General features: G+C 35.7%; 1 protein-coding gene across 4 annotated transcripts in view; it reads right to left on the minus strand.

The window, feature by feature from the left end:
* FAM149B1 (family with sequence similarity 149 member B1) overlaps window positions 1-15,151 on the minus strand; it is a 34,113-nt gene that overhangs the window by 17,693 nt on the left and 1,269 nt on the right. For 3 of the 4 annotated variants that reach the window (XM_087824348.1, XM_016224034.2, XM_087824346.1), the window contains exons 2-6: window positions 12,079-12,183; window positions 11,027-11,156; window positions 4,554-4,696; window positions 3,641-3,757; window positions 907-1,044 (exon numbers count right to left, since the gene is read on the minus strand). In XM_087824348.1, the coding sequence (XP_087680474.1) occupies window positions 907-1,044; window positions 3,641-3,757; window positions 4,554-4,696; window positions 11,027-11,156; window positions 12,079-12,183 (633 nt within the window). The remainder of the gene's footprint in view (window positions 1-906; window positions 1,045-3,640; window positions 3,758-4,553; window positions 4,697-11,026; window positions 11,157-12,078; window positions 12,184-15,151) is intronic. The other variant, XM_087824347.1, reaches the window with a different exon arrangement.

A 15,151-nucleotide genomic window follows, 5' to 3' on the forward strand; every position in this document is an offset into this window, starting at 1 on the left:
TCCTTTCCTCTCTCTCTGAAATCAATAAAAAAATAAAAGTAAAAGTAAACATTATCCATCCAGAGACGCTTACATTATACACTATACTGTAAGGGAGAAGATAATCTGACCCATGCCAGGGGAAATAAAGGAAAAGGGGCAATCAGTCTCTGGAAAACCAAAAGAACCTAATTATGACTCTTTTGCAACAAGGAGCCAGCTCAGTGGTGTTTTGTACAGAAATGAGTTATGTTTGGCTGCCCCTAGGATGTGTGCATTGAGCACACGAGTAAGCATGGCTCCGTATAAATACAATAGGAAGAAAAGTCCAGAATCATCTGACACAATATGACACAATATGAACTAGACCTAAGCAAACCCTCATAGCCTAAAATGAATCTCTCACTTCCAGATATGCTGCTGTGACTCTCAAAGGCCTAAAGGAACAGTTTAAGAGGCTGTTTCAGAAAGGGAGCGTGGAACAGTGGAGAGAACACAGGGCTACAATGGGGTAGGTTTTAGTTTAGCTTTACCTCAAACCATTTAACTACTCTGATTCACACCGATCGTGTAAAGAGGGTAAATAATATCTATGTCACAGGACTATTGTCAGCTGACAGTAAGAACAGATATAAATAAGCATTATTAATATACCACAATAAGAAAAGCTATCAATAAGCATTATTAATTATAAAGTCTGCTGAGTATAAGGTTTTTAAATAAACTGTATATACCTCTTTTCAAACGAGACTTATGTAAATGAAGTTCACACCTCTCCAACTGCTCTTTTTAAAAGTTTCAGTGATTCCATGAGTTACTGGTGATAATTTACAAAGGGTAAAATAAAATTACTTTAGGAACAATAGGGAGTGTGAAATAGGCGCAGAGTGAGGGCTTAAGAGACAGCATAAGAGACCGCATACGCACCCGTCCGTGCGGTCGAAGGCCAGGTACTCCTCCACCCGTCCTTCGCAGGCGATCACACAGCCCTCCCCGGCCGCCTCCCCGGCGAACCCGCCGGCATAAGGGGTGGAAAAGTGTAACTTCTTCCCCCTGACCCCGAATCTGGGAGAGGAAAAAGCAGAAGTTAGTTATGCACAGCATAAACAGTTCTCAGGGCAACTGGGTCACACGAGTTCCAGCTCGAACTCTTGCCCTGGGGACACCTTCCTGGGCTACTGTAAGCCTGAGTACTGTTAATTCTCAGAACAGGAAGAGTGCGCAGCGCTCAACACTGCTTGGTATCCTTTCAGGTGCAACAGCTGTGGCTATAAAATACCTTTTTTAAAAAAAATCTAAGAATATTTACATTCATAATTACATTTTTAAAGGCAGCTCAGGAGGATACGTGCTTATTTCAATAATTCCATCATTGTTCAAAATGCATGCTCCTTAAGGGCAGGGGTCTTCTCTTATTTATATTTAAATTTCTCTTCAAACCCAGTATTCATTGAATAGATGATGACATTCATTTCAACAAGTTTACAGTGGAGGAAGTCAGATATATCTGAACAATACAATTTTTTTTTTTTTTTCTCAGCGAAGGTGAGCAAATACTTGAAGACCTGGCTCTCTAACGGCTTTCAGAGGATAGGTTATATAGGGGAGTAAGCATTAATCACAGTGACTAAGGGAGCTGGTGGTCTCTACTGCTTGGTCGGTTCTAGGATAGGAGGTAGCTGATCATATGAGCAATACAATTTTTAAAAATTGCTCTTAGCTTAACTAAATATCAAATATAACCAATGTATGCTTTGTATTATTATTTATACTTTTTGGTACCTTAGGTATTTTTTAAGTGGGGGAAAAGAATAAATCTATGATACTTTTCAGCAAGACTAGTGGTAAAATCTTCCTGGAAGACGTTTTGGAAATACTCATTAGAAGCCTTTAAATATACCCGTTAATTCAGTGATTCCATTTGTAGAGATTTCCTTCAAGGATATGCCCTACAAGATTGAACTATAATAATGATCATCACAGAATTGTTTATAATTGTCAAAAATTAAAGCTAGCCCAACAGTTTCAAAATGCAGGTTTGGGGATTAGTTGTTTACATAATGGTATATTAATGCAATATAAGGTCATAAGTTAATGTTGTGGGAGAAAATGGGAACTGCCCACAATAAAATGGTTAAATATAAAAAGATTACAAAATATGTACAGTAATTTCATAAAATTATATGCATATGTGGCAGAGAATGCTAGATGCCCCCAATATCCATTATTTCCTTCTTTTCTAGTAAATCCTGTCAGTTTAATTCAGGACAGCAACACCCACCTCAAAGGCTACATTTCCCACTACCACGCAGCCAGATGTAGCCACTAAGACGTGAACAGAATTGGTATGTGCGACTCTGGGAAGGCTGTCTCAGGAGAAACGGCTTGGCTGGAAGGGGTGCCCTTGTGCCCCTCTGCTGCCTGGACAGTGAATGCCGTGTTTGGAAGTCATCAGCCACCTTGGGCCATAAAGAGAACTTCAGGAAAAACACTCCCAGCTAGCGCGGTGTAACAGAAAGACAGAAGCAGTCTAGGACCCTGAAAACACCACGCCACCACTATACTATTTTTAGATACCCTTCCTCCAGACTTCTTTTAAAATAGCAATAAACTTCTCTGTTACATAAGCTACTAAATAAAATGTAGGGTTCATGGAAAGTGGTTGGAAAGGTCTGATGGCGCCACAGTGAAGTACTTTGTGTCTTAACTTGGGCTGACTGACAGCAATGAAAAATAAAGTTTTTGAGAAGGGGAGTGACACGATCCCTGCTTTAGGGATCACCGTGGTAGTGATGAAGACCGTAATGAGGTGAGGAGGCTGCTGAGCTAATGAAAACCTGGGCCAGGTCCGGCAGGAGGCATGGGGACGGAGAGCAAGTTTGCAGAACGAACACAGCTAAACCAGCTGGTGTTACTGTTTATGTAAGTCTCAGCTCTGAAATTCTAAAACAGTGATTCCCAAATTCCAGTCAACAGATTTATGCCAATCCATGATGAAATTTTTACAGATCTACACCAAAATAAGGACAAATGAGCAATAAGACTACATGTCCTTTCCTGGAAAGGACTGTCCTTACTTTGAGATTATGTACTTCATGCTTTTTTTGTGTTGATATATCTTTTCTTTTATAAAATCATGGTGTTAGTAATTTTTTTCTACCAAAACCCTATATACATCTATCTATAGATACAGGAACTTCCAACTTGGAATAAATGTGTAGATTGACTAAAGAAATTTAGGGGTCTAAGAAACAGACCTTAAAATTTTTTTGAAAAGTGATTTTGCTTAAACATGTAATATTAATCACAACTTAATCTCTTTATAGAAGTTAAAGTGCTTAGTTTTTTAGCTTAAATTGGGTAATTAGTATATATACTACTTTTTCCATATACATACACAGATGTTTATAGGTATAGATAATATATAGACCTACATAACAAAAATATCCTTAAACCCTAGGAAATGTCTTACTTTTTGAACAAAAATTATATATAACAAAATTCTAATTTGCACAAAGACTATGGTCGATCTTACAGAATTTTCTGTGCTTTATGTGCTTTATTAAATACCAAAAAGTAGGAAATATTTTAATTCTTTAACTGGTAGAATATAATACTTGGGCATTCGGATACATAAATACTTACATATTAGAATACTTACATAGTAGAATCTCTTTCTTGAGACAGTGTTGCCTCATGTGAAGCTGAAATAGCAGAAGGGGATCTCGGGTACAGTCTATAACCTTCACTTGGAGTGATTATCTGCTTACCCAAAATCCTTCAAAATGAACATAAAAAGACAATTAAGCACCTTTACCTGGCATGAATAAAAAAATGTAGATATTTTTTGGAACAAACAGATGGGCTCTACATAGAGATCCAGTCAGTATACACTTAGTTTGATTCTGATTAAGAATGATTCTTAAGAAAAAATGTGAATACAGACCCTTATTACAGATATCTCTCTCTCCTATAGAATAGACATGGAAGAGATAAAGCTATTATAGCAACCCCCCCCAAAAAAAACAGGGAAACTGAGCAAACATTTGTAATTTTTCCCTCCAACTTCTATAATAATCTTCACGAAACCTATCAAAATGTATGATAGCCAGACCAAATTATTGAAAATCATGAATGATATTAAGAACATTAACCTTTATAAATTTAACTATGTTTATTAAGTGCACTAATACAGTGTCTAAGGGCAGATTCCTAACAGCTTATATGTGCTTTCAACTATATATAAGAATTTACCTGTAGGTAAGAGTGTAAACAAATATATTTTCTGACCATCTTGTTCAAAAGAAGGGCTTTTGGACAGCCATAATACACAGATCTCAGCTACAGGTATAGAAATTGTTTTACTGGTTTAGGACGACATATTTATAGTTATGAAAACTCTGAGAAATTGCCATCAACTTGAGTGTTCTCTCAACTGAAGCTTTACACTGCACGGCCTTATTTATAGTCATCAAAACCACGCCCATGAAGATTCATTATACAAGCTTTCTTTGAAATCTGCTTTTCAAATTTTAGTATTTGCCATGAATACATTAACTTTAGGGCTTCAATACCTGAGGTGAGGAAAACTACATGTCCACTGTTGGCACTCTTCTTGTAGACTCTTAGTATGTACGCTCAACTTCTGCTCATACAAGAGCTCATCAATGGCTGTGAACATTGCCTGGACTTTTTCAGTGGCATTTTGATCAAGTTCCTAGAAGAAAATATCACCCCAAAATATTTAGGTGAACTTCAGTTTCTGTTAAAAATCATAAAAGTTGAGCCCTGGCCAGTGTAGTTCAGTGGTTAAAGCACTGGCCTGACCACCGAAGGGTCATCAAGGGCATGTACTTGGGTTGCATTTGATCCCTGCCCCTGGTTGGATGTGTGTGGGAGGCAACCAATCAATGTGCCTCTCTCACATCAATGTTTCTCTCTCTCTCTTCCTCCCTCCCTCCCTGCCTCTCTCTCTTGCTCTCCCACTCTCTCTTTGAAAAGCAATGGAAAAAAATATCCTCCGGTGAGGATTAAAAAGAAAAAATCATAAAGGTTGAAAGCAATCAGATTTTGTTTTGTTTTCAATATTTGGTCCATTTGAAACACTGCTGAATTTCCAAAAAGTTAGTGTTTTCAGATCTTAGAATATTCAGCTGTCTTCCCTATTTCTATTTAAAAACATACTTCACCTAAATATCTATTTATTTTTTATTTTTTCAATCCTCACCCGAGGATATTTTTTTCAATTGCTTTTCAGAGAGTGGAAGGGGAAGGGAGGGGGCGAGGGGGGGGAAACATCCATGTGAGGGAGACACATCAACTGCACTGGTTGCTTCCCTAACTTACCCGACCCAACCTGGTCCAGGGATGGAGCCTGTAACGGAGGTATGTGCCCTTGCCTGGAATCAAATCCCTGGCCCTTCAGTCTTTAGGCCAACGCTCTAACCACTGAGCCAAACCGGCTAGGGCAATATCTACTTTTATAAAGTAACATTTTCTTCATAATAAAAATACTGTATTGTAATCAATTTGATATATTACATCTCTTATTTTTTCCTTAGCAGTTTGAAGATATAATATCATCTGGCATTTATTAATTGTGAGCAATCTATTGTCTGATTTTTACTCCATTATATGTAGTCTGTCTTTTCTAACAGCTTTTAACATTTTTTCTTTTTATCTTTGATTCCAGTTTCTCTGGAATATATCTGAGAGTGGTTTTTTAAAATTTTGTCCCTCACTTGAGATACATTTCAACATGAAGACTGTTGTCTTTCTTCAATTCTTAATCAGTGATTATTTCTTTGAATATTGCCTCATTCTCTCTTCCTAAAACTTCTGTTAGACATATATTGTAACATCTTAATCCACGTTCCATGTCTCCTTACTACTCTTCAAATTCTCAGTATCGTTAGCTCTTTAGTTGTAGGTGATTTTCTTAGTTCTATCATTCAGTTTACTACTGTTCTGTTCCATGTAGAGTCGGGGGAGAGGGAGTTCAGAGGGTGGAGCTATTTCTTTACATGGAGGTGAGTACTCCACCCAAGAAGGATGGTGTCTGCGGTATGGGAGAATGACTCTGCACAGGGATTTTAGTGGCTGTCCCTTCAGCTCTTTTCTCAGAGCCACAAACCCTAGACTCTCTTCATGTGACTCTAGTCCACCCTGCCCTCCCTCTGCTGGAGCCCAGGGTGAATGGCTGCAAATGAAATTTTGTGCATTGGCCCTTTAAGAGGGCACTTGTGTTTTCAGCGGACTCCCATCTCTTCCTGATGGACAGAAACCCCTCTGATTTTCACAGCCAGATGTTATGTGGTCATCTCTTCCTGGCTCAGGTGCTCTGGGCTTGGGAGTGTGGCTCAGGGCTAAGACCCTACACTTCTCTGGCATAACCCCCCTGCCCCCACCGCAGCTGAGATATCCCTTCAAACCTCAGCCACCGCCCATGAGAGCAGGGCCAGCTGTTTTCTCATCTCTGCCCTTCCTATCAGTCTCGATGTGGCTTCTTCTGTAAATCCTTGGTCATAGGACTTCTCTTCAGCTAGTGTTCATTTGTTTATTCAGGATGATTGTTCTGGAGTTTAGCTGTAATTCCAGTTTGGTCCTAGGTGGAGGTAAGTGTAGCTTCCACCTATTCTACTACCATCTTGGACCCCCTTTGCTTTGGCTTTCGTTTTTGGGCCTTCTCATGTCTCCTCTGCATTTGCATGCTGACTCACGATCAGCCAGGCACGTACAGAAAGCTTGGGCCCTCTCTGATCTCTCGTGCATGGACAGGTGGAGAGCTTATCAGGGCCTCCTTAATAAATTTCTTGATAGTCTGCCAATTCACTTTTTGCTGCTGTTTTTCCTTGTTCATGTGCCACTGAGTTTGCTACTGTTATTGACAATGCTGTTGGGTATAGGGTTTGTCCAAGTTCCACTCCCAATCTACCGAGCCTTCCGTCGTGTTGAAGTTGCTAGTTTTCACAGCTTGTTCCTTCGTAGTTGAACAGGTTCTCACTGTTCCTAACTCAAAGTTCTGTTGATTTTCATGAATAGCTAACTACTACTCAATTTGTTGTGTACCTTTTGCCAGCTTTCAGAGTCCTGAAATGGTGCTTTTGACCATTTTATCCAGTTTTATTGTTGCTTTTTGGGAAGAGGATTTGTCAAGCTACTAAGAGGATTTGTCAAGCTACTCACTCCACCATTCTAGAAGTTCCACCTCCTAATTTTCTTTTATTGTATTGTCTTTGTCAGGTTTTGACATCAATATTATGCTGGCCTCATAAAGTGAATTGAAAATGCTATTTATTGGAAAAATTTTATAACTGTTATTTCTTCCACAGATACATAATAGAATTCAGTAGTGCAACCATGGTGGGCCTAGAGCTTTCTCTACGAAGAGTTAAATTTCTTTAAGTTTTACAATTCAGATTTTTTAGGAATCTGTCATTTCACTTAAGTTACTGAATTTATTGGTATAAAATTTTTCATATTATTCTGTTAATATTCTTTTAATGTCTGTAGGATTTATAGTGATATCTTCTCTTCCATTCCAGATAGTGGTAATTTAGGTTTTCTTGCCTTTTCTCGATAAGCATCACCAGAGGGCTTATTAATTATTAATCTTTTCAAAGAATCAACTCTTGCATTTGTTGTTTTCTTTTTTCTATATTTATTTTCTAGTTCATTAATTTTTGCTCTTAATTATTCCTTGCATTCTACTTCGGGTTTATTTTACTCTTCTTTCTTAGCACCTTAAAGTAGAAACTCAGCTTATTCATTTCAAAACTTTCTTCTTTTCTAAAATCGGCACTTAAAGCTATAATCTTCCTTATAAGAACTCTTTAAAGTGCATCCACAAATTTTGATATTTTGTGTTCTTGTTGTTATATAATTCAAAATTCCCTCTAATTTTTCTTGTAATTTAACATTTAGAAAGTTGTTTAATTATCAAATATCTGGGGAATTATTCTATGTCTTATTGTTATTGATTTCTAATTTAATTCTTTTGTAGTCAGAGAACATACTCTGTAAGATTTAATTTTTTGAAAAATATTGAGACATTTTATGGCCCACCATAGAGTCTGTCCCTTGTGAACACTGCATGTGCACTTGGGAAGAATATGCACTCTACATTTGTTAGTTTAGCATCAGGTCTTTATATTTTTACTGATTTTTAATTGTTCTATTTTTAATTGCTGATTCACCTATTCCTCTCTTTAGTTTTATCACTTTTTCTTCATACCTTTTGAAAAGCAATTAGATGTGTACTTATTTAGAATTGTTATGTCTTCCTGGTGAACTGTGTTTGTATTGAATTGTACCTTCCCCAAATTTGTATGTTGAAGCCCTAACCTGCAATGTGACTATATTTGGAGACAGAGCTTTTATGGGGGAAATTAAGGAGGTCATAAGGGTGGGACCCTTATGTGATAGGACTAGTGTTCTTATAAGAGGAAGAGACACCAGATCTACCTGTGTGCATGACCAGGAGAAAGGTCATGTGAGGACACAGCAATTCAGGAAAAGGGGCCTCACCAGAAACCGACCTTCATGGCTTCTAACTTAGTAAATCATGCAGAAGCCAACATTATCCTAGAATTCAGTTCCCTTAAAAAACAAGTACTCTATATACACCTATATAGCAGCAACAAATAGATTAAAAATATAATTTTTAATATTATACCATGCCTGGTACCTGCTGAAATAAATCTTCAACAAATGTACATTACCTTTATTGATAAAATTATTAAAATTTATTAAAAGATATTTTTAAAATGGATATAAATGGAAATGTTTATATATCAAATCCATGAATAAAAATATCATAAAGTTAGCAGTCCTCCTCAAATTGACCTATGCAATTTAACAGTCAGATTCTAACATATATGAGGATTGGCCAAGACAATTATGAACAATGCAATTAGACTTCCTTACCAGATATTATGATTAAAAAGCTATAATTTAATTGAAACCAGTTATATTAGCATGATTTTTAGGATAGAACAGTTTACAAAGCCCAGGAAACAGATCCTTTAATATTTTAAAACTTAATCTATAACAGAGGGAGCATAGCAGATCAGTGGGGAAAGAATGTAATAGTTCTATTGGAAATGATACCACCTTCTATTGCAAAAGCTGGAAATGTTCGTGTGCATTTTTAGTGATCACAATGACTAGGGGGTACTATAGGTGTTTAATAGGATGGGATTGTGAATACTAAATGTCTTGCTACACATGGGACATTTTTGTACAATAGCCATACCCAAAATGCCAAAAATGCTCCTGCTTAGAAATCCTGAACTAGTCAGTAAATGTTGCTCAAACAATTCATTTTTCATATAGGAAAATTAAAATTATGTTCCCGCTATATACCATATACAAAAAATGACTCCAGGTAGATTAGACCTAAATGTGAAAATTATGAAAGTATTAAAAGCCACATGCCAGGAAAAGTATTTGCAATAAAGGATGAGTGAATCAGTGATTAACTGTATTTGGTTACTACTAACAAAAACAATAACAGTGGCTTAGATAAAAGTTGATTTTTCTTTCACAAAAATATTAGTCTAGTTGTAGGCATTAAAAAGCTGATATGGGCCCAGCCGACGTGGCTCAGTTGGATGAGCGTCGCCCCATGTACCAAGAAGTCACCCGAAGTTTAATGGGTACATTTTAAGCCTTCCATTTTGTGTGGAATCAGATCCTCCCTGTCAAATGTTGTAATTAACATCACTTAAAATAAAACTTGAAAGAAACATTGAAACCTAAAAAAGAATAAAATGAAACCCCCTTATAATGTTCTATTTCAGCACCCTGTCATTTGCCTAAGAGCTCCTATCACCTTTTGTAGTTATTTTATCTGCTTTTGTCAATCTTCCTTATTAGAGCACTCAATCATATAAGTCTCACTCACCACACATTCCCAAGTACAGTGTCTGGCAACAAATGTGCTCAATAAATATTTGTTGAATGAATGAATGAAGAAAAACTGAAAACCCTAGTATCAATAATAAGGAAAAACTCAATTATGATACATTAAAACAAGGATATGTTATATAACTATTCAAACTGACAGGTATGGAAGTAGTAAAAGAAAATATCTATATGAAGTAACAGTGAATGAAAAACTAGACCACAAAATAAGATGCACATATATCATACAACTATGTAAGGAAAGTATATATACATCCAAATTAAAATGAATGGAAAATAAGTAATGGTGATAATAATAGGTTTTAACAATTAGCAGACTTTTTGTAAAGAAAGATTGCTAATGACAATATAGCATAAAGTTCGTATTGTAGAAAAGTGCTTACAAAATAATATTGAGTGAAAAATAGAGCATAATATTGTATATACACCATGATTATAGCTATACCAAGTTAAATATAGATTGAAAGATACAGAAATAAAAATACCTATTGCATCAAAGTGATAGAAATGTATAAAATTTATCTTTTAAACTTTTTTTAAGGTTGGTGGTCTTTTAAAAATAATATTTTACAATGGGAGATAGCCATAAATTAATAAATGATGAGGTACATAAGTAAATCTCAACACCAATTAATAATGACTGGATAACATTTGGGGTAAAAATCTTTAGTCCTTTTTTCTAATATACATAAGCAAAAATATACATAAAATTAAAACTATAAAAATTCTTTTTAGCCTGGTCTTTTTCATTTAACAATATATAATGGCTTACTAACAAACTTTCAAAAACATTTTAAACAAAGTAACAGTGTTACATTGGTGGAGAGACACTTAGTGAACTGAGCACAGCAAAGGAGTAAGTCCAGGGCCCAGATCCACACTAATCTACAGTTATTTAAGTCAAACACTAAGTAAGCAGATCTAAAAATCAACTACTATATCTATAAAACAAAACACATACTGAGAGGGTGAATTTTGATGCTTCATTATAGAGTGTGGTAAATTTAAGTATTAAAATATAAAGAAATAATGCAGGAGAGTGAAGGAATGAAAAATACTGACAAATCCTAACTCCCAGAATTATCTCCCAAATGCTCCATCAGACTAGTAACATACAACTCACACCATATCCCCAGGAGAAGTCCGAGCTGCCTTCAGTAGAGATCCCTGTGCCTGCATAACTTGGAAAAGCAGACCTTGAATCCCCAGTGTCAGCTGATGTAAAAGGTGATTCTTGTGTGATGTCAGACTCACTATATGCAGAATTTGGAAGGAAGAGAGAAAACAGAAAAATACTTATAGTTCCTCAAGTTTCTGCAACATTAATTAGTCAGCAATTATGTGATAAGCATACATACAAACATATCCAAAGAAGCAAAAATCAATGAAGAACTTGAAACTTAAGCATCATGAAAAAGTCCTACCTAAATCCTATAGAATTGATGGTAGTCATTGTACATAATTCTAGTCACAGTTTATAATGAATACTTTTAACATTCCACCTGTAACATGTACCTTTGATAACTAAAGACATTTCAGAAATACTGGTAATATCTGAACTTGTATGGTGCTTTAACAGTTTACCAAGCACTTTTACAAATATTAATCCCCTTTTGTCCTCACAACCTGGTGATACAGAACTCAGCGCCATTTTAAAGACAATGAATCTGAAATTTAGTTCTAGGTTTTGAAACTAAGTTTTATTACTATAATTTTTCCTATGATACCACACTGCTTCTCAGAACCCTCTTCGAAGTTATAGTCTCCTCTGTTCTATTTCTTAAAATAATACATGCTGCTAATATTTACTCAGCATTTACTGAGCATTGTGCCAAGTTTTGCATACTTTATCTTTAAGACATACTATTATCAGGTAAGTAATCTGCAATTTTATTCTGCTAATAAATGACAGAATCAGGATTTAAGAATCAGATCTGTTGGACTCCTTCTGAGTCTATGCTTTTAATTACTTTATAACACTACTTTTCAAAGGTTGTGAAAAGAAGTATGATTGTTTTTTCCATTAGCTGTTCCAGACTGAAGATAAATGGTAATAAAATGTGGTAAGTTTGTTTTGTTTCATTAGTACAAGGCTTGATACCAATCCTAAGCTAAAAAACAAGACCTTGGCCATTATCAAATATCAAAGCAAACAAATGTACTTTGTGTTATCACCTTTGGGAACTTGTGTCTTTTTCATGGCTATCACAGGCAGAAGTTGTTTCATCCAGCTGCTCCGGAAGGGGATGATGATTGAGAGCATATTTTGTTATTCCTTTCCTGTGAAAGATAAAGTTATATTTCCTATAAACAAAACATATACTTTTCAGAAACTTAGTCTAGAAGTTAGTCACCTACTTCTTGCTGCTCTGGACTGCATTGTGTAATACATTAGCCACTAGCAGTTAAAATGTGGTTAGTGAGAAACCAGATGCACAGATGCATTTTAAGTGTAAAACACACAGGATTTTGAACTCCTAGTAAAGGAATGGATATTATCTCACTAATTATTTTATCTTGATTATATGTTAAAGTGTTAGTGTTTTGGATATATTGAGTTAAACAAAATATATTCTTAAAATTAATTTCACTGTAAAATTAAAATATAATAAGGTATAACAATTCAACTATTAGAACAGCTAAAATATAGCGATAACACAGGCGAAGATATGGAGAAACTGGATGTCTCATATATTGCTGGTGGGAATATAAAATGGTACAGAACTCTGGAATAATTTCAGTTTCTTATAAAACTAAACACATGCATCTACCATAAGACGTGACCATTGCATTCTTGGGCATTAACCCTAGAGAAATGAACACTTACGTTCACACAAAAATATGTATACAAATGTTCACAGCAGCTTTATTTAGAATTTTAATAAAACTGGAAACAACTGAAATGTCTTTTGAGGGGTGAAGGGTTAAACTCTGGTATATCCACACAATGGAATATAATCCAGAAGAGGGGAAAAAAAAGAGTGAACTGCTGAGACATGAAACAACTTGGATGGATTTCAAGGGTATCATGCTTAGTGAAAAAAGCCAATCTCAAAACATACATGTAGTATATAATTATATGATTCCATTTATACAACATTCACAAATTACAAACTATAGAGGTAGAGAAAAGATTAGTGGTTATCAGGAGATGGAGAAAGGAGTGCACAAGACTGAAAGGGGTACACAAGACTGTTCCTTGATGGTGATGAAATACTTCTCTAAATTGATTTTACTGGTGGTTACAAAAATTTGTATATGAGACCAAATTGCATAGAACTATGTACACACACACACAAAGAAGTGGATATAAAACTGGTGAAAAGTGAATTAAGGTCTATAGTTAACAGTATTGTACCAATGTCAGTTTCCTGGCTTTGAAATTATATGATAGTTACATAACATGTCATCATTGGGTGAAGCTGGGTAAAGGGTTCATGGGACTCTGCACTATTTTTGTAACTTCCTGTGAGTCTATAATTATTTCAAAATAAAAAGGTAAAAATATTAATTTCACCTGTTTATATTTTTTTAATGATACCTAAATTTAAAATTACATATGTGCCTTGTATTATATTCCTATTAGAGAGTGCTGCTGTAGAGTTCAATGTGTGCATGAGAATAAACTATGGAGTTAATTATTACATATTTCAGTCCTAATCATCTACAGTAGACTTTTGTTCCCCACAAAATTCTGTAGTCAAATAAATTTAGGAAACACATGTTTCTTTACAAGAGGTCTTCCCAGGGCCTTTTATATGCAAATGTTATCATAAATCTCTAATATTCTTATTTCACAGGAAAGGAAACTGAGGCACAAAAGGATTAAATAACCTGCTTAAGGTCTTAGAGGCAGTAAGTGATGGAGCCAGGATTCAAATCCAAGTAGTCTGGTTCTGAGACTTCTCAGAGCAAATGAATAGTTTGAGATATCAGTGAACTTGTACCATTTTTTGCATACAAATATAAAGTTAGGGGCCCAGTCAGTGGAGCTTGTACTTTCAATTATTTCTTAAATGGTGGGAGTGGACTTATGCATAGCTATTTGTACTTCTCTCATGCACTGCTCCTACAACCAAAAGCTTGTCTTTGAGACAGTGGTAGGGATCAGAAATGTGGATTCGAGCTACGAAATAAAAACTTAAGACATTTTTCAGTCTGTCAGAGAAAGTGGATTATGGAGTGACAATTAGGTAATACCAAAGAAATATTAAAGTTGATAACAGCATTGTGGTTACATAGAAAATGTCTCTCATTTTTTTTGGTTTGGTTTTGTTAATCCTCACCCCAGGATATTTTTTCCATTGAGTTTTAGAGAGAGTGGAAGGGAGGGAGGGAGGAGAGAGAAAAAAAAAAACATTGATGGAGAGAGACACATCGAACATGCCCAGACTGTTCCCTGGGATGGAGCCTGCAACCCTAGGTACATGCCCTTGACTGGGCATCAAACCCGCCACCCTTTGGTGCACATGTATGTGCTCTAACCATGGAGCAACACTGGCCATGGTGAAAATGTCTATAATTTTTAATGATGCATACTGATTCGCCTGGCTGGGCAGCTCTTTGGTTAGAGCATTGTCCCCAAATGCCAAGGCTGTGGGTTGGATCCCCTGTCAGGGCACATACAAGAATCAACCGATAAATGTATCCCTTCTCTCTCTCTCTCTCTCTCAAATAAATAAATAAAATAAAAATTTAAAGATGCATACTGAAGTATATAAGGGTAAAATGATAGTGTCAGGGGATTTGTTTCCTTCTTTCACTGATGAGGAACAAAGAAAATATAGATGAAGCAAATATATTAAAATGTTGATAACTGTTTAATGTGGGTGATTGGTGTCTCATTATATTTACTATGTATTTGTGTTTGAAATTTAGCATTAAAAAATATTAAGCTGTATGTTGAAAATCACTCTTTTCCCATACTCTTTTCAAAATCTATAATTTGGAAGTGTTAGGGGAAAAAAACTAAAGTTACTGCTTCAAAGCAAATTATCATTGTAACACCTAAAGTAAATTGCTTTTAATTCATGGTCATTGAGATGCATATAATCCTCAATGTCTTCATTATTCACATCACCCTGACTCCTCTAAAGAACCATCTTTTGGGAGAGTTCTATTTAGGGATCAAATTAACAATAGAGAACAAGTAACATAACTATACGGGGTCAGTAATTCTGGCCCAGTAAGTACCTAGCAACACTTTTTTCCATAAAAGATAATTTTTACTTTCCAAATGATCAGATTT

This window comes from Miniopterus natalensis, chromosome 14 (assembly GCF_054644295.1).
Source record: "Miniopterus natalensis isolate mMinNat1 chromosome 14, mMinNat1.hap1, whole genome shotgun sequence".
NCBI classification, from domain to species: Eukaryota; Metazoa; Chordata; class Mammalia; order Chiroptera; family Miniopteridae; genus Miniopterus; species Miniopterus natalensis.